The 25,021-nt window shown below is 42.7% G+C and overlaps 1 protein-coding gene across 1 annotated transcript in view; it reads left to right on the top strand.

The window, feature by feature from the left end:
* Window positions 1–25,021, top strand: part of arap3 (ArfGAP with RhoGAP domain, ankyrin repeat and PH domain 3) — a 201,844-nt gene that overhangs the window by 109,778 nt on the left and 67,045 nt on the right. The window contains exons 3-5 of the mRNA XM_048603508.1: window positions 14,150–14,386; window positions 15,159–15,228; window positions 19,258–19,378. Of these exons, the coding sequence (XP_048459465.1) occupies window positions 14,150–14,386; window positions 15,159–15,228; window positions 19,258–19,378 (428 nt within the window). The remainder of the gene's footprint in view (window positions 1–14,149; window positions 14,387–15,158; window positions 15,229–19,257; window positions 19,379–25,021) is intronic.

Consider the following 25,021-nt stretch of genomic DNA (forward strand, 5'->3'; position numbering starts at 1 on the left):
TGAAGGGTCTAGGCCCGAAACGTCAGCCTTACTGCTCCTATGATGCTGCTTGGCCTTCTGTGTTTATCCAGCTCTGCACCTTGTTGTCTAACATTTTGAGTCTAGCTGGCCCTTCATCAGAGATCTTCATCATGGCTTCATGAAGCTAGACATGAACCATGCATATTGTGGTTAGGCGAGGATTCCCAAAAGTATGCTACAATTAATACCCATAATGGTTTGTACCAACATACAAAACTGTCACTTGGGGTATCAACAGCCTATGCAAATGGAAAACATTTTACAAGGTTTACCCCAGGTCACCATTTATGTGAATGATTTCATGGTAACAGGAAAGACCAAGAAGGAGTACTTAGAGAACTTGGGTATGGTCCTTTGATATTTCTCCAAGGTGGCTGTCTGCCTTAGAAGAGAAAAACTGTGTGTTCCAGGGACCCCTAGTGACCTACTTGGGCTACAGAGTCAACAAGACTGGGTTACACCTGTTGCAAGATGAAGTGAGGGCGATCAAAGGTGTCCTGGCTCCCCTGTCTGTAGCAGTGCTTAGGTCTTTCCTTGGATTGGTGAATTATTATGGAAAGTTCATACGGAACCACATCTCCATCCTGGCAACCTTATATCTGCTATTGAAACATGGTCAGTCTTGGAAATGGCCTCGTAACCAAGACATAGCCTTTAGGGAAGTGAAGAAGCAACAGTTCTTGTCTAAGGTGTTGGCACACTATTATCCCAAGTGAGATCTGATGCTGACATGCAATCTCTCCCCATATGGTATCGGGGTAGTGTTGGGTCACAAATAACCCAATGGAGAAGGACGCCTAATAACGTATGCTTCCTGGACTTTGGCTGATGCAGAGTGCAAATATGCCCAGATACAGAAGGAAAGAAAGGTGAGAAAGTTCCACCAATATCTTTACTGATGTAAATTTGTAATAGTAACAGACCACAAACCCCTGCTTGGGCTACTAAAAGAGGATGAGGCCATACCACCCATAGCTTCAGGTCAAATTCAGCAGTGAGATCTCATTTGAAGTGTGTACAGTCTGAGGGGCCGTGTAGCAAATGTGGGTGCCTTGAGCCGCCTGCAGATACAGCACTGGTGGTACTGCCACTGGAAGAGTTCATTCTGGTTTTAACCTTTTTGGACACCCTTCTGGTCACTGCTGACAATATCAGAGTGTGGATGCAAAATGATCTCATCCTGGAAAAACTAAAACAGCTGGTGGTTATGGGGGAAACAAAAGGACCTTCACAACTGGGATTAAAACATTTCTGGACCCAGCAAGACTTGATCATCAGAGAGGCCGGCATTTTATTATGGGGAACAAGAATGATTGACCTGAGCAAAGGTCACCACCAGATACTGGCCGAACTCCACCAGGGTCATCCAGGTGTGTCCAAAATGAAGATGCTGTCGAGAAGTTATGTCTAGTGGTCAGGATTGGGTACAGACTTAGCTATGTTGATGGGTTAGTTGTCAGGGTGCCAACGAGGACAAAAATTACCACCAGCATCTCCCCCACGTTTGTGGGAATGGCTGGGTAAACCCTGGATTCAGTAACACGTCAACTGTGCTGGCCCTTTCAACGATTCAATGTGCTCAAGCATTGTGGATGCCCATTCAAAGTGGCTGGTTGTACATAGAGTTAATTCATCAAACATGGGGACAACGAAAGAAAAGCTGCGAGCATATTTTGCAATACATAGCTCAAGGAAGTCTTGGTCACAGACAATGGGCCATCATTAACCAGCAGGGAATTAGAGTATTTCCTAAAGTCAAATGGCATTCGGCACATAAGGACAGCTCCATACCATCTATCATCCGATGGTCCGGCCGAAAGAACGGTCCAAATTTTGAAAGCAGGCTTTAAAGAAACAGATTACAGCTTCACTAGATGCCAAACTGTCCCAGTTCTTGTTTGAATATTGGACCATCCCTCATGTAACTACAGGGATAGCTCCAGCAGAATTGCTAATGGGGAGAAGACTCTGCGCCAGGTTAAACCTGATCTTCCTCGTCCTGGGAGCGGGGAGGGTCAATTGGCATCAGAAATCCCACTGCTGGACACAAGACTCCTCTAAGTAAGAGAGTCAGTTACGTAGGGAATGAAGTTTGTTGTCGAATCCACGGGAATGGCCCTGCCTGGGTAAGAGGCATGGTTGATGCCAGGTCAGGTCCCATGATGTACAAAGTTTGGATCGATGTGACGGTCCTGAATGAGCATGTGGAGCACATGAAAGCTGCAAACTGGTAAATGAGGCAAGAGCAAAATGGCCCCTCAGAATAGCTGGAAAGGCTGTCGGAACCCCGGGGTTCTTCCCCTCCATCTAGCATCAAACAAACCTCGGAGTGTGAAATGTGTCACAACCTCAATGCCTTTACCACCAGAAGAAGATGAATATCTTCCAAGGCACTCCTTTCGCAAGAGGTGGGCTACAGTCTGGGACACACTGACCATGTCTGAGATTGAGTCAGACAAACCAGACCTGGTGCAAAAACACCCCAGGAGAGGCTGCAAGGGAAAGAACAGGCCTATGTCCCTGAATTTCGTGGGATGGGGATGTAATGATTGTAATGAGGTCAGCCAGGTGGACCTCATAGAATATGAGCTCCCTCATTGGGGCTGTTAACCTGGTCCAATCAGGGAGCCCTGGCTGACAGATATAAGGAGGAATGTTAAAAGTTCTGCTCACCCTGAGAGCTGGCTCTGAGGGAGCTGGATCAGTGTCAATTACTATGCACGTGTTAATAAAGGGTGACTTGGTGATTGGATACTGGCCTCTGTGGAGTTACTTTCAATCGCATTCAATAAGTGTGGTAGGGATAAACTTGGAAACTACAGGCCAGTAATATCTGTGGAAGCAATTGGAAGAAAAATCTGACTGACAGAAATAATCTGCATTTGGAGAGGCAATGATTAATCAAGGATAGTCAGCACAGCTTTGTAAAGAGGCCACATCTGGCAAATTTGATTGAATTTTTCAAGGAGGTTACTACCTATGCACAGATAAGCATAGTGCAGTTAATGTAGTTTACATGGATTTCAGTAAAGCCTTTGACAAGTTCTCACAAGATAGTTTGGTATAGTAGCTAAGAGCCCATGGGATCCAGGCAATTTGGCAAATTGATTCCAAAATTGGCCTAGTAGGAGGAGGCAGAGGATGATAATTGAAGAGTTTTATTGTGACTGGAAGCCTGTGTTCAGTGGTGTACCACAGTGTTCAGTGCTGGGTCCCTTGCTGTTTGTTGCATACATTGTTGGTCTAGACATGAATACAAGTTTCATATGTAAATTCACTGATGACATGACAATTGGTGCTATGCTAAATAGCGAGGAAGAGATTACAGAATAGAAACATAGAATTTGGAGCAAGAGGAGGCCATTCAGCCCTTTGAGCCTGCTCCACCGTTCTTCACAATCATGACTGATCTTCCAACTCAATACCTAATCCTGCTTTCTCCCCATAACCTCTGATCCCATTCACCCCAAGTCCTATACCTAGCCGCCTCTTGAATATATTCAATGTTTTGGCATCAACTACTTCCTTTGGTAATGAATTCCACAGGCTTACCACTCTTTGAGTGAAGAAATGTCTCCTCATCTCCGTCCTAAATGGTCTATCCCGAATCCTCATACTATGATCCCTGGTTCTGGACACACCCACCATCAGGAACATCCTCCCTGCATCTACCCTGTCCATTTTATAAGTCTCTATGAGATCCTCCTCATTCGTCTGAACTCCAGCAAAAACAACCCTAACCTAGTCACTCACTCCTCATACATCAGACCCGACACCCCCGGAATCAGCCCGGTAAACCTTCGCTGCACTCCCTCGAGAGCAAGATTTTACCTGATTCTGATTTTTCTCAACCTGGAGTAACTGATCTGCTGTGCTGCCACTTTAATTATGTCTGCCTTCCCTGTTGTCGCAGACAATTTCACCACCAACTTACTGACCAACTCAAACATCCTGGCTTTTGTACTTTTACTTCAGATGCTCAGGGACAGCTCTGCCATCTGCAGGAAAATCTTTGCAATTTCCAGAGCCACTTCTTAATGCAGAACAGAACATGCTTTTCTTTATCTTCATCACTTACTAATACCATTCCTAAATCCTCATGGTCTCTGTTTCAAAGTAATCCTAACAAGACCCTCAACTTTTATTGTTAAGGCCCACTTGGGAAAGTGCGCTGGTTCTCAATCCCCACTATTCTGGGGGAAATCTTTAAACCTCAGAGGTGATAGTGCTATCCACTGAGCTTCAATTTTGTCTCATATGTTGTGATGTTGGTTCAAATTGGTTACTGGACAAGTTTCAATTTTACTATGGAGAAGACCCTTTCAGATTTTCTTTCACTAATTTCATTGAGTTATATCTCGGTTTTCCTAGGAAATTCCAAAACTTTCAGGAGCATTACATTTGGGGTACATCTATATCATAACACACAATGTATTGTGAGATGGGCAACTGCATGTTTGTTGAAAAAGTTTTCAATTTAATATATGACTCTGCGATAATAAAAAAAGTAATTATCTGAACTGCATGTGGAGATTTTCTGTTAAAGTTTTATTTTGCTAGAGAATGGATCATGTAAATAGAAATATTCAAATCAAAGCATAATCCACCCAATCCATGTTTCTCATAATTTTATACACTGCTAGCAGGTTATCCCTCAGCCTTCGATGCTTTAGGGAAAACAATCCAAGTTTGTCCAACCTCTCCTTATAGCTAATACACTTCAGTCCAGGCAACATCCTGGTGAACCTCTTCAGCACCCTTTTGAAAGCCTCTATATCCTTCCTACACTGTGGCAACCAGAACTACACCCAGTACTCTAAATGTGGCCTAACTAAAGTCTTATACAGCTGCAACATGACTTGCCAACTTTTATCCTCAATGCCCGACCAATGAAGGCAAGCATGCTGTATGCCTTCTTTCTCACCTTATCCACTTGGTTGCCACTTTCAGGGAGGTACTGTACAGACTTGCATCCCAAGATCTCTCTGTCAATACTCCTAATAGTCCTGTCATTTACTGTATAGTTTCCTCTTGCATTTAATCTCTCAAAATGTATCACCTCACACGTAATCACAGAATCCCTACAGTGTAGATACAGGCCATCCAGCCCATCAAGTCTGCACTGACTCTCTGAAGAACATCCTATCCTATCCCCATTATCCTACATTTACCATAGTTAATCCACCTAGCCTGCACATTTGTGAACTTTACAGGGTAATTTAGCATGGCTAATCCACCCTAACCTGCACAGCTTTTGGACTGTGGGAGGAAGCCAGAGCGCCTGGAGGAAACCCATGCTGAATTGGGGAGAACATACAAACTATGCGCAGTCACCCATGTTCCCTGGCACTGTGAGGCAGCAGTGCTAATCACTGTGCCACTGTACCAACCAGTCTGAATTAAACTCCTTCTGCCATTTCTCTGCCCAACTTTCAAACTGATCTATATCTTGCTGTATGCCTTGTCAACCTTCCTCACTATCCACAACTCCACCAATTTTTGTGTCATCTAAAAATTTACAAATTGGACCATGAAAGTGTTGATCCAAACCATTCATATATATTACAAACAATAGAGGTCCCAGCATTGATCTTTGTGGAAGCCCATAGACCACAGATCTCTGGTCAGAAAAACACCTCCACAACTGTCTTCTATGACCAAGTCAATTTTATATCCAACTTTCCAACTTACCATGGTTCCCATGTGACATAGTCTACTGCATTACCTTCATCAATCATCTTCATCACTTCCTAAAATTTGTGAGACAAGGCCTCCCCATGCTGACTATCCCTAATGAGTTCATTTTTTACCAGATGCAAGTAAATCCTCTCCCTGAGAATCTTCTTCAGTAATTTTCCTACCACTGATGTAAGGCTCACTGGCCTATAATTTCCTGATTATCCCTGTTGCTCTTCTTAAACAAATGAACAACATTGCATGTTCTCCAGTCTTCTGGGACCGTGCATATAGCTAAAGAGGATATGAAGATCTCTGTCAATGCCTCAACAATCTCCTTTCTTGCCTCTTCAATATCCTGGCATAGATCCTATCAGGCCCTGGATTTTCAAGAAGTCTAACACCTTCTCCTTCTTAATATCAACATGCCCTGAATAGAAAAAAACACCTCCTGAATCTTGCCATCATCCACCTCACCCATTTCCTCTGGCTCCATGTATAAATTCCCTCCTTTGTCCTGGAGTGGACCAGTGCTTTCCCTATGTACCCTGTTGCTCCTAATATATGAAAATATGCCTTTGAGAATAACTTGATGTGATTTTTAGGCAGAAAATGGTATTGGGTATGAAAGTGATTTGATTGTGCTCCTGTGAGGCTCTGACTGAGCTGAATAGTTAGAATTTCCACAGTGAACTTCAGTAGCTATAGGTCCCAAACACTGCCATCCCAACAGGTAAGTCCGAATTTTCACAGGTCAACCATTTGGTTATTACGTTCACAGTTTCATTGATCATGACAAAAGAACAGTCTTCGACCAGAAATGGGATTGCTGGCCCTCAGATGCTGTAAGGGTGACCACAATGCTAGCCTGAGGCAAATATGCATGGGAATGCTTCTTTTCAACTTTACTGCAGTTTGGATTTCACGTGAAAACGTGGGAACAATCTGTCCAATTGATGGAAGGATTGAGAATCAGAGGGCACAGATTCAAAGTAATTGGCAAAGGAAGAAATAGCAACTTGAGAAAAAATATTGTCTCACAGGGAGCAGTTGATGCCTAATGCACTGCCTGAGAGTGTGGGGAAGGAAGGTTCAACTGAGAAATTCAACAGGGGATGCGATCATTTTCTGAAAAGGAGAAATTTACAAGGCTATAGGCAGAAAGCAGGGTAGAGATTCTGGGTGAATCGCACTTCCGTGCTCATCAATGGATCAAGAATCAGAGTACAGATTTCAAATGGTTTATAGAAGAAGCGAATATGATGTGAAAAGGAAACTTTTCCACACGGCAAGGTTAGAGTTTGAATACACTACCTGTGAATGTGGTTGAGGCAGGTTCAATTGAGGCACTGAAGAGGGTATTATTTATTTTTGTAGAAACAATGGGCAGGGTTATGGGCAAAAGTCAGGAGAGTGGCGCTGAGTTAAAGTGCTCGGAGCCAAAGCAGACATAATGGGTTGAATGACCTTCTGCTGCACTGGAACAATTCTGGGGGATTCTGCAATCCTGAGCCATATAATGGATGGTACTGTGAATTTAAAGGAGCTGTATCTTTTTGGACACTACTATTGTTTTGAGCATATTTTAAACATGCGATTTTCACAAGGAAGTTGAGAGAAAAACTTTCAATCAGAGCAGTCCTGGTGTGTTTTATCCACGAATTAGGATTTTTGATACTGTTCTGACAGAATTTACACCATTGAACTGTTGCATTTTGTCAAAAAAGAATTTCTGGTTCCCTTTCAAAATTTTTAACATTCTTGTAATGACAGTAATCTGACTCATGTGACGTCATATTTTGCAAAGCACAAATTCTTCACCAAACAGAACTACAATTGATCGATGGAACTCTCTTGTTAAAGAGCTTTGCCTACTTCCATTGCTTTTATTCTTTGTTGAAAGGATTCTTTCTTTTCAAAAACTTCACGATCCTACATTCTAACTGTCCCTGTTTAATGTGTCCCTCATCATACTGCCACCATCTACTTTTCTTAATTACAGCATGCTCTGAGTTGTTCTGACTTAGGGATGCTATGTAGGTGAAAGTTGTTGTTACAACCCTGTTATTGTAGGTGTCAGCCATGTTCCGCTGAGTTCACAGTGAAATAAAGATTTAACAAGAACCTATGTTTATGTGAATCTTTCATAATGAGAAGAATGAGTTCTTCCTCAAAGATACTCTTGCCTATTTGATTAATCCAGTCTATATGCACATTATAATCACCCATGATAATTGTTGTACCTTTCTTACAAGTTCCCAGTATTTCTTGGTTTATACTGTGCCCCACTGCAGGACGACTATTTGGTAATGCATAGATTACTCCCACCAGGGACTTCTTTCCCTTGCTATACATTATAGCTCCCTCATTCCCCAGTACTGATGCCAATGTTCCATGAATTCAAACCTGTTTCTCCCACACCAATCATTGAGCCACACCTTTACCTCTTTAATCTTGTTAACCCTGTGCCAATCATGGCTTGGGTAGTAATCCAGAGGTTATTACATTTTTGGTTCTGCTTTTTAATTTATCCCCTAGCTGCTTATATCCCCTCAGTAGAATCTCTTTTCTCTTTCTATCAATATCATTGGTACCTATACAGATGATGACAACTGGATCTTTCCTCTCCCACTGTAAATTCCTCTGCAGCCCTGAACCCAGGCACCAGGCAGGCAACACAACCTTCAGGACTCTCAATCCTGGCCACAGAGAACAATATCTATTCCCCTGACTATATTATCCCCAATTACAACTACATTTCCCTTTTCTACCCTGTTTTGAATGGCTCCTTTGTACATGGTACGATGGTCAGTTTGCTCACCCTCCCTACAGCCCCCACTCTCGTCCACACAGGGAGTAAGAATCTCAAACCTGTTAGACAAGCTCAAGACCTGAGGGTCCTTCAGCATGACCTCCTGTATCCCTCTACCTGCCTCGCTCGTAATAACAACAGACTGTCCCTGACCGAATTTGAGGTAGTTAATCAAAGGGGTGTGAATGCTCCCTGGAACTTTTTTTTAAAATTTCATTAATACTTTATTCATAAATACATATTTATGTACATTCATAGTCATTAAAGCAGTTTGATTCTGTACAGTAGCATATGAAGAAGCAAACATTGGAGTTTGACTTTTTCCATCAAGCAAACTCATGACATCTCTTACTTGTGCAAGACTATATGTACGTGCATTTGAGGCACCAGGGTGTTCAATAACTGAACGGACCCCCATTTAATGGAGCTGAGTCCACAAAAAGATCAGCCATGATCTTATTGAAGGGTGGAGCAGGCTTGATGGGCCAGATGGCGTACTCCTGCTCCTATTTCTTATGATCATTTGTTCTTAACTTCAGCAGAAAGACCTTAGATGGTCTTCCCCACTGCACCTTGGCAGCAGCTGCCCCAAGCTTTAGTGCACCCCACAGCACATAGTCCTGGACCTTGGAATGTGCCAGTCTGCAACATACGGTCATAGTCAACTCCTTGCTCTGGAAGACCAACAAGTTTCAACTAAACTAAAGAGCATCTTTCACTGAGTTGATGATCCTCCAGACGTAGTTGATGTTTGTCTTGGTGTGTGTCCTGAGATCGTAGAGCACAGAGTTCCATATCACAGAGCTGATTGGGACGAACCTCACCAAAACCACTGCATCTTTCTCCAGACTTCCTTTGCAAAGGAACATTCCAGAAGGAGATGTGTGACAGCCTCAATGCTTTTGCTTCAAGGGCAGAAGACCAGGCGTACAAGATTGATCTCACATGTAGTGTCCTTCTCACCATCAGCCAAGTGATATCTTTGAGTATGTTGGAATGTTCTGGTAATGAGCCATTCTGCAAAATGACCTTGGCAGTTTGCTCAGGGACAGGTAGAACTTCAGTACATAGTGACATGTGGTGTTTGTATGCTGAGGGTCTACGCACAGCTTTTTGCAGCCACACACAAAGGTGACCATCAAGATGAGGGTGGCATCGGGAACCTTCTTCCCCCCCATCCAGAGTCTTTTACATGGTGTCTCTGGACATGTTCCATCTTAGACCTTCAGATGAAGATGGCTCGGGTAACTGCAACAGCACGGGTTCTGGGAATGGGCCAGACCTGCACCACAACAGCACCAAGAGTGCCTCACACCTGATGACCAGGTTTTTACCCATAAAGGAAGGGGAACTGTGCTTCCACAGACCCAGTTTCTGCCTCACCTCAGCAATACAGTCCTTCTTAGTTCTTGCACATTTCCTGGCCCCTCCGAACCATATTCCCAGCACCTTCAGGTAATCTGCCCTAAAGGTAAAGTGGATAAAGGATCGGGTCAGCCAATTTCCCAAAGAGCATGGACTCACTTTTGCCTTGATTTACCTTGGCTCCCGAGGCCAATAGAAACTGGTCACAGATGCTCATGGGTCTGTGCACTGAGGGCACATCCGAGCAGAAAACAGCATCACAGGCTGCTGTGAGGCAAGGCTGGAAATTGCAGACACTCTGATACAATTTTTTAATTCCTCGCTGGCCACAGGAGACGTGCCAGAGGACTGGACAATGGCTAATGTGGTTCCACTTTTTAAGAGGGGTGGTAGAGATGAACCAGGAAATGACATACCACTGAGTCTCACATCAGTGGTTGAGAAGCTATTGGAGAAAATTCTGAAGGAGCAAATTAATATCCGTTTGGAAGTGCGTGGGTTAATTAGGGATAGTCAGCATGGCTTTGCCAGAGGGAGGTCATGCCTAAAAAATTTGTTAGAATGTACAAAATTTTGGATGGGGGGGAAGAATGTACCCAATGCCACCCTCATCTTGATGGTCACCTTTGTGTGTGGCTGCAAAAAGCTGTGCATAGACCCTGAGCATACAAGTGTGTGGATGAGGGAAGTTCAGTTGATGTAGTTTATATGGATTTGAGCAAGACGTTTAGCGAAGTCCCACATGGGAGATTCATTGAGAATGTTAAAGCACATAGAATTGAGGGAAACTTTGTGAGCCCATTTGGTGAGCTTCAAAACAGCTTCTTCACAATCACCTTGACTGCTCCCTGGCCTGGGACACGCGCACTTGTAGAAGCCATAGCTCTGGTTGGCTCATCACTGAATTGGTGTTGGGCTGAAGCCACTATAAAGATCCATCAATTGCAGCTCAGCTCAACTGACAGTCCTCCAAGTTCTACTTGCAATCACAATCCAGTGATGACCTCAAGTTCTTCTGGTGATGGAGATTCTCAGCTCAGACTCATCCTGAGAGAACCTCTTTCTGGATCATAGTATGTCCCCAGCCAGGTAAGTATCACTCGCCCCCTCCTTAATGTGTTACAGAGTTCAAAGAATTGACTCCAGCTCAGCAACTCTGAGCCAGCATTCCTCAAGCAACCAACACTTGCTACAGACATGCTCACTACAAACCACAATGAGGTCCACCAGCTCCCACATCATCAGTTATAACACATTGCCTGGCCCTGCATCTCTATTTTATTTATTTCGTTATATGTAGGTTGTTTTTGTTTTGAATTTCCAACCAGTGTTTTAGTTATTCATCTGTAAAATAGTTCTTCTATTTACCTTTGACCTGGAAGTAACATAATAGATAGTCAAATTGGCAGCTATTAGCAACCAATTAACTTAGTTCACATGTCTTCAAAGATAAGTGGCAAGTCAAAAGATTGAACAGAGTATGAAGAACAATAAAGAATTACGAAAAGATTTGTGAGGGGAGAAAAATTAGAGTACAAGACAAAGTTAGCAAAAAGATATTTTAAAAAGAAAAGAGTTAGCAAACTAAGTGTTGGTCCAAAAGAAAGTAAGTCTGGGAATTAGTAATGGAGGATAAAAAGATGGCAGATAAATTTATCAGATATTTTGCATCTAACGTTCCAGAAATAGCTGTAAATCAGGAATTGAAAGAGATGGGTGGGGGGGGGACCTGAAGAAAATTACAATTAACAGGGAACTTGTACGGAATAAATTTTTGCAACTGGAGGTTGGCAAGTCCCTACTTCTGATTAATTTCATCCTCTGGTCTTCAAAGTAATAGCCAGTAAAATAATTGATGAGTTGTTTTTAATTTTCCAAAACTCATTAGGTTCAGGGAAGATTCCTTTAGATTGGAAAATAGCAAATATAATGCTTTTATTCAAAAGGGACGGAGGCAGAAAGCAGGAAACTACAGACCAATGAGCTTTGCATCTGGTATTGGAAAAAATGTTAGAAGCTATTATTAAAGATATTGGGACATGGCATTTGGATAAGTTCAAGGTAATCAGGCAGGGCCAACATGGTTTTGCCAAACGAAGAGCATGTTTAACAAATTTATTGGAGTTCTTTAAAGAAGTAACTTGTACTGTAGATAACAGAGAGCCATTGGATGTATTTTACTTGGATTTCCAGAAGCCATTTAATAAGTTGCCACATCAAAGACTTCTGCAAAAAATAAAAGCTCATGATGTAGGGAGTAACAAACTGGCATGGACAGAAGATTGGCTGGCTAACAAGAAGCAGAAACTTGAAAGAAATGAGTCTATTTCAGGCTGGCAGGATGTCATGAATGGTGTGCTACAGGAGTCAGTGCTGAGGCCTTAATTCTTTACAATTTCTATAAATGGTTTGGATGAAGGAATCAAAGGATGGGAGCTAAATTTGCTGACATCACAATGATAGGCAGGAAAGTGAGTTGGGAAGAGGCCGTAAGAAGCATACAATGGGATAGATGTAGATTAAGTGAGTGGGCAAAGATGTGGCAAATGTAGCATGATATGGGTGAAGTGTGAAATTGTCTGTTTTGCCAGAAAGAATAAAAGAGAAGTGCATTCTCTGAAGGGTGAGATGTTGCAGAGCTCTGGTAATGCAGTGAGATCTGCGTGTCCTGGTGCATGAATCACAGAAGGTTAATGTGCAGGTGCAAAGAGTGATCAGGAAAGCTCAGAGAATAAAAACCAAAAGAATTGCGGATGCTGTAAATCGGGAACAAAAACAGATGTCAACAGAAAAGCTTAGTAGGGCTGGCAGCATATGTGAAGAAAAATCAGAGTTAACGTTTCGGGTCTTGAGAAATACCGAGGAAGGATCATTGGACCTGAAACGTTAACTCTGATTTTTCTTTACAGATGCTGTCAGACCTGCTGAGCTTTTCAAGCAACTTTTCTTTTTGAAGCTCATAGACTATTCTGTTTTATTGTGAGGAAAATTGAATGTAAGAGTAGGAAGGTTATGCTTCAATTATACAGGGCATTGATGAGACCTCATCTGGAGTACTGTGTACAGTACTGGTCACCGAACTTATGGAAGAATGTTAATGTGTTGGAAACAGTTCAGAGAAAGTTTACATGACTAATACCTCAAATGAGTGGATTGCCTTGTGAAGAAAAGCTAGGCAGGCTAGGCCTGTATCCTGTGGAGTTTAGAAGAGTCAGAGGTGACTTAATTGAGACATACAAGACAAGAGGGAACTTAATCAGGTGGTTGTGGAAATGATATTTTCTCTTGTGGGACAAACTCAAACTCAGGGTCAAAGTTTAAAAATAAGAGGTCGCCCATTTAAAAAAAGTGATGTGGAATTTCTTTTCTCTCAGAGAGTTATTAGCCTTTTGAATTCTCTTCCTCAAAAGGCAGGGTAGTCACGTGTGGAATGAACTTCCTGAGGAAGTGGTGGATGTGGGCATAGTTACAACATTTAAAAGACACTTAGATGAGTACATGCACAGGACAGATTGGGGGGGTTGCGGGCCGGGGGGGGGGGGGGGGGGGGGGGCTGGGGGGGGTGGGACTAATTTCGTTTGGGATTATGTTCAGCTTGGACTGGTCTGTTTCTGTACTGTATGACTATATGACTCTATGGCAGTGGGTGCAGAATCTTCAAATATTTTTAAAGCAAAGTTTGATAGATTCTTGATTAACATGGAAGATGAAAACATATTGGGATATGCAGGAATGTAGAGTTGAGATTAACATCAATCAGGTATGATCGTTTTGAATGGTGGAGCAGGTTCAAAGGACTTCAATGGGACGGATGGGACTCAGTGTGGATGGGAAGACAGACACTGGGCGTTTTATGAGCCACCTCCACTGTTAGCCCACCCCCACGAATTATAAATCCAGCCATGAGCTTTACTCTTTATTTCCTGGAACCTACAGTACAATAATAGAGAGTAACAGCTAATGGAACATCATTACTCCAGATAGATTGTGTTGCCTCTCAGTAGCTGGTACTCAGTACCTGGTGCCTAATGCCCAGTGGCTTGCATCCAGTGGATAGCGCTTGGTGATCAGTGCCCAATGCCTTTTTCCTAGGCTTACTTGTGCTGGCTGCTCACAGACTTTATTCACCACACATTGCTGACTTACAAACATGCATTGTAGCTCTGTTGTTCCATCTCTCATAGTCTTTTTTAGTTGAAGCATATCTGTTCAGTTTTGCTGAAAATATTTTTTCTCCAGATTTTGCATCCTCTATCTGTTGATGTATTTCCACAGGCAATGTGAAATGGATTGTGCCCAGAAATCATTACAGATCGAAGGAGACAACATGATGGCTTACTCTACAATAGGAGAGATTCCAACAAACAACCCCAGCACCACTGAGCCCTCACTGTATTTCACTGAAGAGTCTGAGGATGATCAAACAATATCACCCTACGCAAGCTTCCATGCTGTACCTGAGCAAGGGAGAAGCATGAAATGTGATTGGTTAGAGAAACTCTCACCACAAGGGTAAGAATAATGAATGAATTCCTTTAGACTTTGCTTGTCAACCTCCAATATCTCCCTGGCAATACCAAGCTTTTTTGAAACTTGGAGGAGCAAACAGAAAGCTAAGATTGTTCATTTGGTTAATGGTGTGTTGCAGATGAGAATATTCCCTGTTTTAATCTCTGATCTTTTTGAAAACAATAGTGAAGGATTGATTTGTTACAATGGGATGACACTTTACTGAAAAAGAATGTCTGCCTTTTAGTTACTGTTTAGTGATTATGGTTGGATGTTTAGTACAGAGTTTGGATGAACACAGGTTTTGGCTTGAGACAGTTACCCTATTTAAATAGTGTGATTTCACACACTCACCGTTACAAAGGTTCATTTTGATGAGACATAGAAGGTAGATTTGCCTACTGAATCAGACTAACCCAGCCTGAATCAACATAATAAGTGAAGCTTATTGTTCAAGAGACAACTTCTATGCAAAATAGAAAATGCTGGAATTTTCCAGAAGGTCTGACAGCATCTTTGCAGAAAGAAAGAGCTAACATTTCAGATCAGGGGCCTTTCATCAAAATCTGAAACATTAACTTTGTTCCTCTATCCAGAATTGCTGGGTATTTCCAGCATTTTTTTGTTTTAGTTTCAGACTTTACTGCATTTCTCTTTGGGATGAACTTTATTCTGTTGTTGGCCTTAGGTCAATCTCACCTCCCACTGAAAGTACTATACCATATGTGTGTGAAATATTCCTAATGCAAACTTGTGTTTTCTCTTCTCGGGTTAGAAGCTGCGTATTCCAAAGACGCTATTTGAAGTTTGATGGGAAATGTCTGATGTATTTCAACAATGAGAAGGTAAGAGAGCCACAGACACAGGAGTTTGTAACAGTTACATTGTTTGATGTCAAGCTTGTCGTAGGGAGTTGAGCTCAAAGGAAATGGTTCAGAGAATCAGGAAATCAGAGTTACAATCATGGCACAGATACAGTTTCCCTTTGAATGCATCGTCCAGCTGGAAATTTGTGTTTGGTGAATACCTTCAACTTTCAAAACCGAAAGAACTATGGGTGCTGTAAATCAGGAACAAAAACAAAGTTGCTGGAAAAGCTTAGCAGCATCTGTGAAGGAATAAATAGGTCCGGTGAATCTTCCTCAGAACTCTGTCACCAACAAGGGTCACCGGACCCGAAACGTTAACTCTGTTTATTCCTTCACAGATGCTGCCAGACCTGCTGAGATTTTCCAGCAACTTTGTTTTTGTACCTTCAACTTTCAGTTGAAGACCTAAATTGAAACAGACGTGTTATGATCCATCAAATGCGGATAAAACCAGGCTCAGCTTGGAAGGAATATTCATGTTATTTTGAATCATTCAGTGATTAAGCTGTATTTAACCCTTCAAGGAGATGTCAAAATGGATCGACGTGCAGGAAATGCAGTCCTTTTGTCCATCACTTCAGTGAATCACCATCTCACCATCTTCAATGAGTATGTTCCAAAAATCCCAATAAGAATGGAGCAGTGAAACTAACATCCAAAACAATTCATCAAAGACCAACAGAAAACATGTTAATTTGGGAAATGAGAGATTGTTCAAAATTTGTTCAGAGCTGAGGTGATGTCTTAGGGTTAGAGAAGATTCCTAAAATGGAGTGAAAAACAGAAAGAAACAGGGATTAGTTTGGAAATTCCAGACAGAAAGACTTAAACCACTGAAGACCCCACTACCAAAGGCTCAGGTTTGGTACTACTGGAACCACCAAGCAATAGATTGCACTATATTCTCAATTCTCAGGAATTGTAATCCAAAGGTGAGGAGGGAGTGATTAGTCTTTATATCGAGGTAAGATTTGAACACATGTGGCAGCAAGGAGACCAGCAAAACTGAAGTGCAGTGGAAGTGCATGTTTTCTTTTAGAAATTTATTTTATTCAGTCCTGGGATGTGGGCATCATCAGTTAGGCCAGTATTTATTGTCCATCCTTAGCTACCTATGAGAAGATAATGGTGAGCTGCATCCTTGAACCGCTGCAGCCCATGTACTGTAGGTTGACTCACAATGCCATTAGGGAAGGAGTTCCAGAATTTTGACCCAGTGATACTGAACGAATGGTGACACATTTCTAAGTTAGGATGGTGAGTGGCTTGTAGGTAACTGCTGTCCTTGTTTTATATGGTGGTAGGTACTCCAGGTTTGAAAGGTGTTATTGAAGGAGCCTTGGTGAATTGCTCCAATCCTTGTGGATGGTATACACTGCTACTGAACATTGGCAGTGGGTGGCTGAATTCTTAAATAGATAAATAGGATGGCTATCAAGGGAGTCGCTTTGTCCTGGATAATTTTGGGGTGGTGATGGCTGCGTGGTATTGTAGCTGAACTGGTAATCCCAAATTTGAGACCCAGCTCCATTGTGCTGAAAATTTAAAGTGCTCAATAGGAAAAAAATAGCTACAAGTGCCCCTGGAGTAGGAGGTGTGAGTGACTGACCCTGTGAGAGAGGGGCTCCACAAAACACCACCGATAGGGCTTTGAGAGGGAACTAAATAGGTTACAGACCATGTTCAGTGCACAGGCAAACAGGCTGCCTACTCCCGGTCAGGGTACAGCATTATACAATGTGTGTGTCTCTTGTGTGATGGAGCAACCCGACACAGCCACTGGTGGACAATCATGGAATAACACAGCACAGTTTCAGCCCATTATATCTGTACACTACTACCCACACTCGTGTCACTTTACTGTACTTGGCTCATAGCTTTGAAAGTTATGACATTGCAAGTGCTTATCCAAGTATTTTTTAAAAGTTGTGAGGTTTCCTGCCTCAACTACCCTCTCAGGCTGTGCATTCCAGAGCCTCACAACTGTCTGCAAGAAAATTATTTCCCTCAAATCCCCTCTAAACCTCTGACTATCACCTTAAAGTTGCGCCTCCTTATCCTTGACCCTTCAACTTATTGGAACAGCTACTTTCTATTCACCCTGTCTATGTCCCTCATTATCTTATACACCTCTATCAGATTTCCCCCTCAGCCTTCTCTGATCTAAAGAAAACTAGCAGATCATATCGAGCCTATCTTCGTTGTTAAACTGCTTCATCACAAGCAACATCCTGGTGAATCTGCTCTGCACCCTCTCCAGTACAATCACATCCTTCCTATAAGTATGGAGACCAGAAATATACACGGTTCTCCAGTTGTAGCCTAACCAAAGTTTTGTATAGCTACAACATGACTTCCATGTTATTATAATCAGTCGATAGTGACAGTTTTGAACACTGAGGGAGCTAAATTTTAACAATGTTGAATGATAAGGGTCAAAGGTGGCACAAGTATCCAATGCCATGTTTACACATTATGCCATCTGCTTCCACACGGTGCAGTAGGCCCTCAGCACAGACTTTCACCCTTGGTGACTCGTGTGTGCCCATGAACTGCTGATAGATGATGTAAAAATATGTGTACTACTCAGACTCACAAACACATGCACCAAAGTTAACATCATGAACATGTATGGACAAAGTTTTATTTACAGAAAAGCCTTCTTCCCACCACGTACCACCAAGGTGCCCTCCAGCTAAGACTCAGTGTTGTCCCTGGTTCTGCAGCTAGGGTGGGGGGAGCCTATTGGGCCTGGAGGTTTGTGGAGCAGCCCCAGAGGCATTAATGTCTGAATGGGTCAAACATGCCAAGGGTCTTTTTTCCAAAGACAAATCAACCTTCATCAGCTTGAACTTCCAAGGGTCGGAGTTGGGCAGGCAGGGTGCAAGTGGAGGGCTCAGCCACTCTTGGCTTTCCCTCAGGGGTGACTTGGGAGAGGCCGGTGCGTGGTTCATCCTCTGATTGGGTGCCTCCTGGCACTACCATGTTTCCTTATGAAGAAGAGGCATTTGCATTGGAGGCATCTGGGATCAAGGTTCTCTGTTTTCCTTCTTGCTGTGAGCTCAGTCCTGAGGACCAGTGGCTGGGGCAATGCAGTACAGGTATGTGTGCCACTCCGGCAGACCCTGAGGAGCAAGGTCTGATACTCCATGGCACTGCAAACCTGTCCAGGGGGGCAGACAGATGGTCATAGGATTCACTGAACTGCTGCAGGTATTGGGCAGTTAGGATCATTGCATCTCAGATGACTGTCTATCTCTGTGATAGCACAGGGCCCTTTCCTTCCTGGGGTAAGCAGATGCCTCATCTCCAGCAGTCACCCAAGGGCCAGGGGCCTGGGATGTTTCTTCCTCATAAGCGAGTGAGGTCATGTTTTGCTGGTGGTGCGTGAGTCTTGGTGGGAGACGAGTGCAGTAGCAGAAACAGTTTATGTGTGAAGTGGCAGAGAGAAGAATGTGGTACTTAGCCCGACAGAGCATAGCTGGCATTCCTCTACATTCTGACAAGTAGTGACATAAGACCAGGCTGTCATGGTCTGGTGGCATGGCCTCCTGTGATGCTCCTCCAGGAGCAGGAATCCCCTCCTTTGCACTACTCCCTCCACTAAGACCTCCAACTTGCTGTTGGAGAATCATGGCACCATCTTCCCTTTTCCAGATTCTGCCTGTCATTGGGCAGGGTAGCTTTGGGATGTCAGTGCTCAATGGAGCATAGTGCACAAGGGATATTCTAGGATATCCAGTGAGCGGTTCCATGAATGGTGCACAATAGGATGGGGCCAGAACTTGGTATGAGTGAAGCTGTAGGAATGGAGTAGGTAGTTAATGAGGTAAGTTTGATAACAGAGGGCAAGGAAACATATTCAGCCTTGTGGCAAGAAACTTACCAAAAACTCAACACAACTTGTACTTAGCCAAAAACAAACATAAGTTTCAGTCTGTTTACTGAAGTCTGACTGTTTAATTGTTTTTTTATTGCTGATCACTGGCACTGATTTTCTTTTAGGATCCATACTCTAAAGGAGTAATTCCTTTAGCAGTTATACAGATGGCAAGAGCAGCAAAGGAAAATAAATTTGAAGTAGTCACAAGCCACCGAATCTTTGTTTTCAGGGCAGAGAATGAAGGTGAGTGAGTTAAGCTGATGTGCTTTCATTATTCCTCCAGGAATTAACACAGACTGTTGGATAAACTGTTCTGAATCTGGATCAAAGACAGTCAGACGTTGCAAGTTTTTTACTCTCACGTTATGCTCCTGAGTTTAATGATTTACACCAACTTATTGTGTATTCCACAGTACCCCCAGAAATAGGCCAACAAAGAAATCAGCAGAGAGTGTCCTGTACAATCATCAGAGAGTGACCCTAGCTGAATACTACAACATAGTTGTCACAGGGTCACAATGTCATAGAATCATAGAGTTTTCCCATAAATGAAAAGATGCCCTTTGTCATATCGTGTCAGTGCTGGTCATCAAACATCCATCTGTTCTTATCCCAGTTTCCACCACTTGGTCTGTAGCCTTGTATGCCACGGTGTTTCAAGTGCTCATCTAAACACTTCTTTAATGTGTTGTGGGTTCTGGCCTTTATCTTTTAGGAGGTGCCCTTCAGATACTCACCATCCTCTGGGTGAAATTTATTTTCCTCAAATCCCCTCTCAACCTCCTGCTCCTTACCTTAAAATTGTGGCTTCCTGGTTATTAACCTCTTTATTCAGGGGCAATGTTTCTCCCTAGCTACTCTATCAGTGGTGCTCAGAACTTTGTATGAATGTCTCAATCAGGTCACCCCCTCAGCCTTCTCTACTCCAAGGAAGACAAACCCTGCCTATCCAGTCTCTCTTCATATCTGAGACTTTCCATTCCAGTCAACATCCTGGTGAATCTCCTCTACACCCCCTCCAGTGCAATTGCATCCTTCCTATATAGTCTGGGGACCAGAACTGCACACGCTACTCCAGCTGTGGGCTACTTAACATCAGAGACAGCTCCATCATAACGTCCCTGCTCTTGTATTCAGTGCCTTGATTAATAATGGTCAGTATGCCTTCTTAACAACTTTATTCACCTGTCCTGTTACTGGTAAGGAAACAGGGACATGTATATTAGGGTCTTTCTCATATTCTGTACTTCCTAAGGCCCTATGATTCAATGTATGCTCTCTTGCCTTTTTAAGTCCTCCAAAATGCATTACTTCACATTTTTCAGGACTAAATACCATTTGCCACTCATTATCCCACCTGACCAACCAGTTTATATCATCCTACAATCTAATGCTTTCCTTCTTTCTATTTACCACATCACCAATATTCGTGTCATCTGCATATTTACTGATGAAACCTTCTGTACTCATATCTAGATCACTACAAACAGTAAGGGACTCAGCATGAAACCATGTGGTATGCCACTGGACACAGGTTTCCAGACACAAAAACAGCCTTCAACCATCAGCCTCTGATTCCTGCCACTAAGCCAACTCTGGATCCAATTTGCCAAATTGCCCTAGATCCTATGGAATGTTACCTCTTAATGAGTCTACCATGTGATACCTTGTCAAAGTCCAAGTAGACTACATTAATTACACTACCCTCACTGTTACACAAAGTCATCTCCTCGAAAAATTCAGTCAAATTTGTTAGGAACGATTTCCCTCTGACAAAGACATACTGACAACCTGAATCAATCCTTTCCTCTAGAAGTGTAAATTAATTCTGTCCCTCAGAATGCTTTCCTATAGTTGGCCTAACATGGATGTTGGATTCATTGGCCTGTGGTTTCCTTGGTTATCTCTACCACCCTTCTTGAGTAATGATACCACGTTAGTCCTCTGGCACTCTTCATGTGGCCAGAAAGTATTTGAAAACTAATATAAGAAGCCCGGTAATTTCTTCCCTTGCCATTCACAGCAGATTGGGATACATTTCATCTTGGGTTGGAATTTATCCACTTTCAAGCCCACTAAAATTGCTATTACCTCCTCTCTCTGACTGCTATTACATCATTGATCCTCTCTTTGATTTCTATACCTCCATTGTCCTTCTCTACAGTTGAGGATACTCGTCTGACAAACACTGAAAATATCCAGCATCCAAATCAGGATATTTCATCGAATTTTACATAGAGAAGGAGGCCATTCCACCGACTGTGTCTGTACCAGCTCCTGAAAGAGCTACCAAGCTAGTCCCATTCTCCAGCCCTTTCATCATTTTCAAATATACATCCAGTTCTCTGACCACTGCCACAGGCAGCACATTTCAAATCTTAACAAGTCTGAGTAAAAAAAAAATTCTCAACTCGCTCCTAGCCTGCTTGCTGACAATCTTGAAATTGTAAAATAGAATATTCTCTTTACCTTGTCAAAATTCTTCATAATTTAGATCACCTCAATAAGGTCACCTCTTAACCTTCTCTGCTTCAAGGAGAATAAACTCAATATATCTAATCTTCCCTTTTATCTAAAATCCTTTGCATCATTCCAGTAAATCTCCTTTGCACTCTCCATGGTATTAATACCCGTCCGTAAATAAGGTGTCCAGAGCTAAACACAATACTCCAAACGTGGCCTGACCAATGATTTCAGATGACACCAGGTTATAGTCCAACAGGTTTATTTGAAATCACAAGCTTTCGGAGTTACTGCCCGTTCTTCAGGTGAAGTGAGAAAAAAACAGACAGGCACAGAATTTATAGGCAGAGAGATCAATGGGCAGAGAGAGCAAAAGATCATACAGAGTGTTGACATGCCAAATAATAGGCCTCTGCAGGTGATCAAGAGTGTCAGACAGTGTGAGCAAAGTGTCACCTGCAGAGACCTATTTTTCGACCTGTCGATACTCCACTTGGGATGATCTTTCGATTTCACTGCCGATTGATCTCTCTACCTATAAATTCTGTGCCTCTGTGCTCCTCTCTCACTTCACCTGATGAAGTGGCAATGCTCCAAAAGCTTGTGAATTCAAATAAACCTGATGGACTATAACCTGGTGTTGTGTGACTTCTGACCTTGTCCAACCTAGTTCAACACTGGTACCTCTACATCATGACCAATGATTTGTAAGATGCGACATCGCTACCTTGCTTTATAGTCTATGCCTCTATTTATAAGCCTTAGGATCCTATAAACCTTCTTCGCAACTGTTTCAGTTTGCCTGGCCACCTTCAGAAAATTATGTACTTGAACCCCGAGGTCCCTCTGCTCCTATATTCCCCTCAAAGTTGTCCCATTGAGCCTGTATTATCTCTCTGTGTTTCTTCTACTAAAATGCCTTACCTCGCTGGTCTCTGCATTGAAATTCATCTCCCAAGTGTCTGCCCATTTGACCAACCAGTCAATGTCCCTCTGAAGTTGCTCAGTGTCATCATCACAATTCAATATTCATGCTAACTTAGTATCATCCCCAAATTGTTTATATAAATTAGAAAAAGCAAGGGCCCTAACCCCAATCCCTAAGGAATATCACTTACAACTCATTTCCAGTCTGAAAAATACCTATCTATACCTACTCTCTGTTTCATGTCTTTTAACCAACTTCCAACCAAAACTGCCAAGGACTTATCAATCCTAAACCAAACTGCCATTTAATATTGCATCAAATGCTTACCAAAGGACTAAATGTACAACATCCACAGCACTACCCTCATCCACTGCCTGTGTCACCTCATCAAAGAACTCATTAAGTTTGTCAAGCATGACCTGTCCTTGACAAAACCACATTGACTGTTTGGTATTATGTTGACTGTTAGAGTTAGATAAATAAATTTTTACTTGTTGATTTTAAAGTTAGTGTCAGAGATTTACTTTGTTTAACCACTAGAAGTTTCTGAAAAGTAGGTTACAACATTTTTCACACTCCTTTTACAGATTATAGGGTGAGGTGCTCCTCTTAGGTGTTTCAGTTTTGGTTCTCAGAGGAGGGTGGGAGTCAACCTCCACTTTATAACAGATAGGGGGCTTGTCCAGGCTCTGAACAGATTTGGACAGATTTGAACAGATTTAGGGTATGAAAGCAGATTTAAACAGACTTGGGGACTAGTGTCCTAGATCGTTAAATAAAACTTAAGTGAGAATTGGAAAATGTGTTTAATTTTGGTTGCTTGTTGTTGGTTAAATGAAAAATGGAGAAATGGCTCTTAACGTTGCTAAAGAGGTTCTGGAGATCAAAGATGCTTCCCAACTTTGCCAAGAAAGTTTAGAAAGACAGAAAAAGGTGACACTTTTAGAATTAGCAAACAGGCTAAAATTAGGTTTAACTAGGGATAATAAGAAAGCTGAAATCGTAACGGAACTAGCCAAGCATTTAGGTATATCAAAGAAACAATCAAGTGCAGTGGAGTTACAAAAAAACTAAATTGCAAATGAGACAAATGGAGTTAGAAAGTGAATTTGAAAGGCTGGAGTTAGAGAACAAAGAAAGGGAAAGAAGAATCCGAGCTGAAGAAAAAGAAAGGGAACTGAAACAGTTCGAATTACGGTTAAAAGCAGCGGAAAAAGAAAAGGATAGAAAGGCCCGAACAGAAGAAAAGGGAAAAGAGAGAGAGAGAATTTGACTGCAGAAGTTGGCAATACACAGGAAAGTCGACGTAAAAGGATGGAGGTGAAGGTAGAAGGTGGGCTTAGTGAGGAGGATGGAGATGATGAGCAAACCCATCATAGCCAAAGGCCTGGTAGGGATACATACAAATATATTTAAACATTACCAAAATTCGATGAAAAAGATGTAGGGTTAGGGTTAGGGTTAGCCTTTTTCATTTCCTTCGAGAATTTGGCTAAACAGATGAACTGGCCAGAGACTATGCGGGTAATGTTAATTCAGACCAAATTGGTAGGCAGGGCAAGTGAGATGTTTGTAGCATTGTCTGAGGAGGTGTCTAAAGAATATGAAGAAGTAAAACAGACTGTTTTGAGTGCCTACAATTGGTACCAGAAACGTATAGACAATGGTTCAGAAATGTAAGAAAGGAACCTGGTCCAACTTATATCGAGTTTGAAAGAATTGAACAGAACAACTTTGATAGATGGATGAGAGCATTGACGATAGAAAAGACATATGAGACTCTTAGAGACAACAAGGTGCAGGGCTGGATGAACACAGCAGGCCAAGCAGCATCATAGGAGCAGAAAGGCTGACGTTTCGGGCCTAGACCCTTCATCAGAAAAGGGGGAGGGGAAGGGGGTTCTGAAATAAATAGGGAGAGAGTGGGAGGCGGATAGAAGATGGATAGAGGAGAGGGTAGGTGGAGAGGAAACAAACAGGTCGAAGAGGCGGGGATGGAGCCAGTAAAAGTGAGTGTAGGTGGGGAGTTAGGGAGGGGATAGGTCAGTCCAGGGAGGAGGGACAGGTCAAGGGGGCGGGATGAGGTTAGTTGGTAGGAGATGGGGGTGCGGCTTGAGGTGGGAGGAGGGGATAGGTGGGAGGAAGAACAGCTTAGGGAGGCGGGGACGAGCTGGACTGGTTTTGGGATGTGGTAGGGGGAGGGGAGATTTTGAAGCTTGGTCCTTCCTGGACCTCTCTGTCTCCATCTTGGGCAACCACCTAGAAACCGATATTCATTTCAAGCCCACCGACTCCCACAGCTACCTAGAATACTCCTCCTCCCACCCACCTTCCTGCAAAAATGCTATCCCCTATTCCCAATTCCTTCACCTCCGCTGCATCTGCTCCCAGGATGAGGCATTCCACTCCCGTACATCTCAGTTGTCCTCGTTTTTCAAGGACCGTAACTTCCCCCCCTCAGTGGTCGAGAACGCCCTCAACCGTGTCTCCCACAT

Source organism: Rhincodon typus, chromosome 12 (assembly GCF_021869965.1).
Source record: "Rhincodon typus isolate 14 chromosome 12, sRhiTyp1.1, whole genome shotgun sequence".
Classification (NCBI taxonomy): domain Eukaryota; kingdom Metazoa; phylum Chordata; class Chondrichthyes; order Orectolobiformes; family Rhincodontidae; genus Rhincodon; species Rhincodon typus.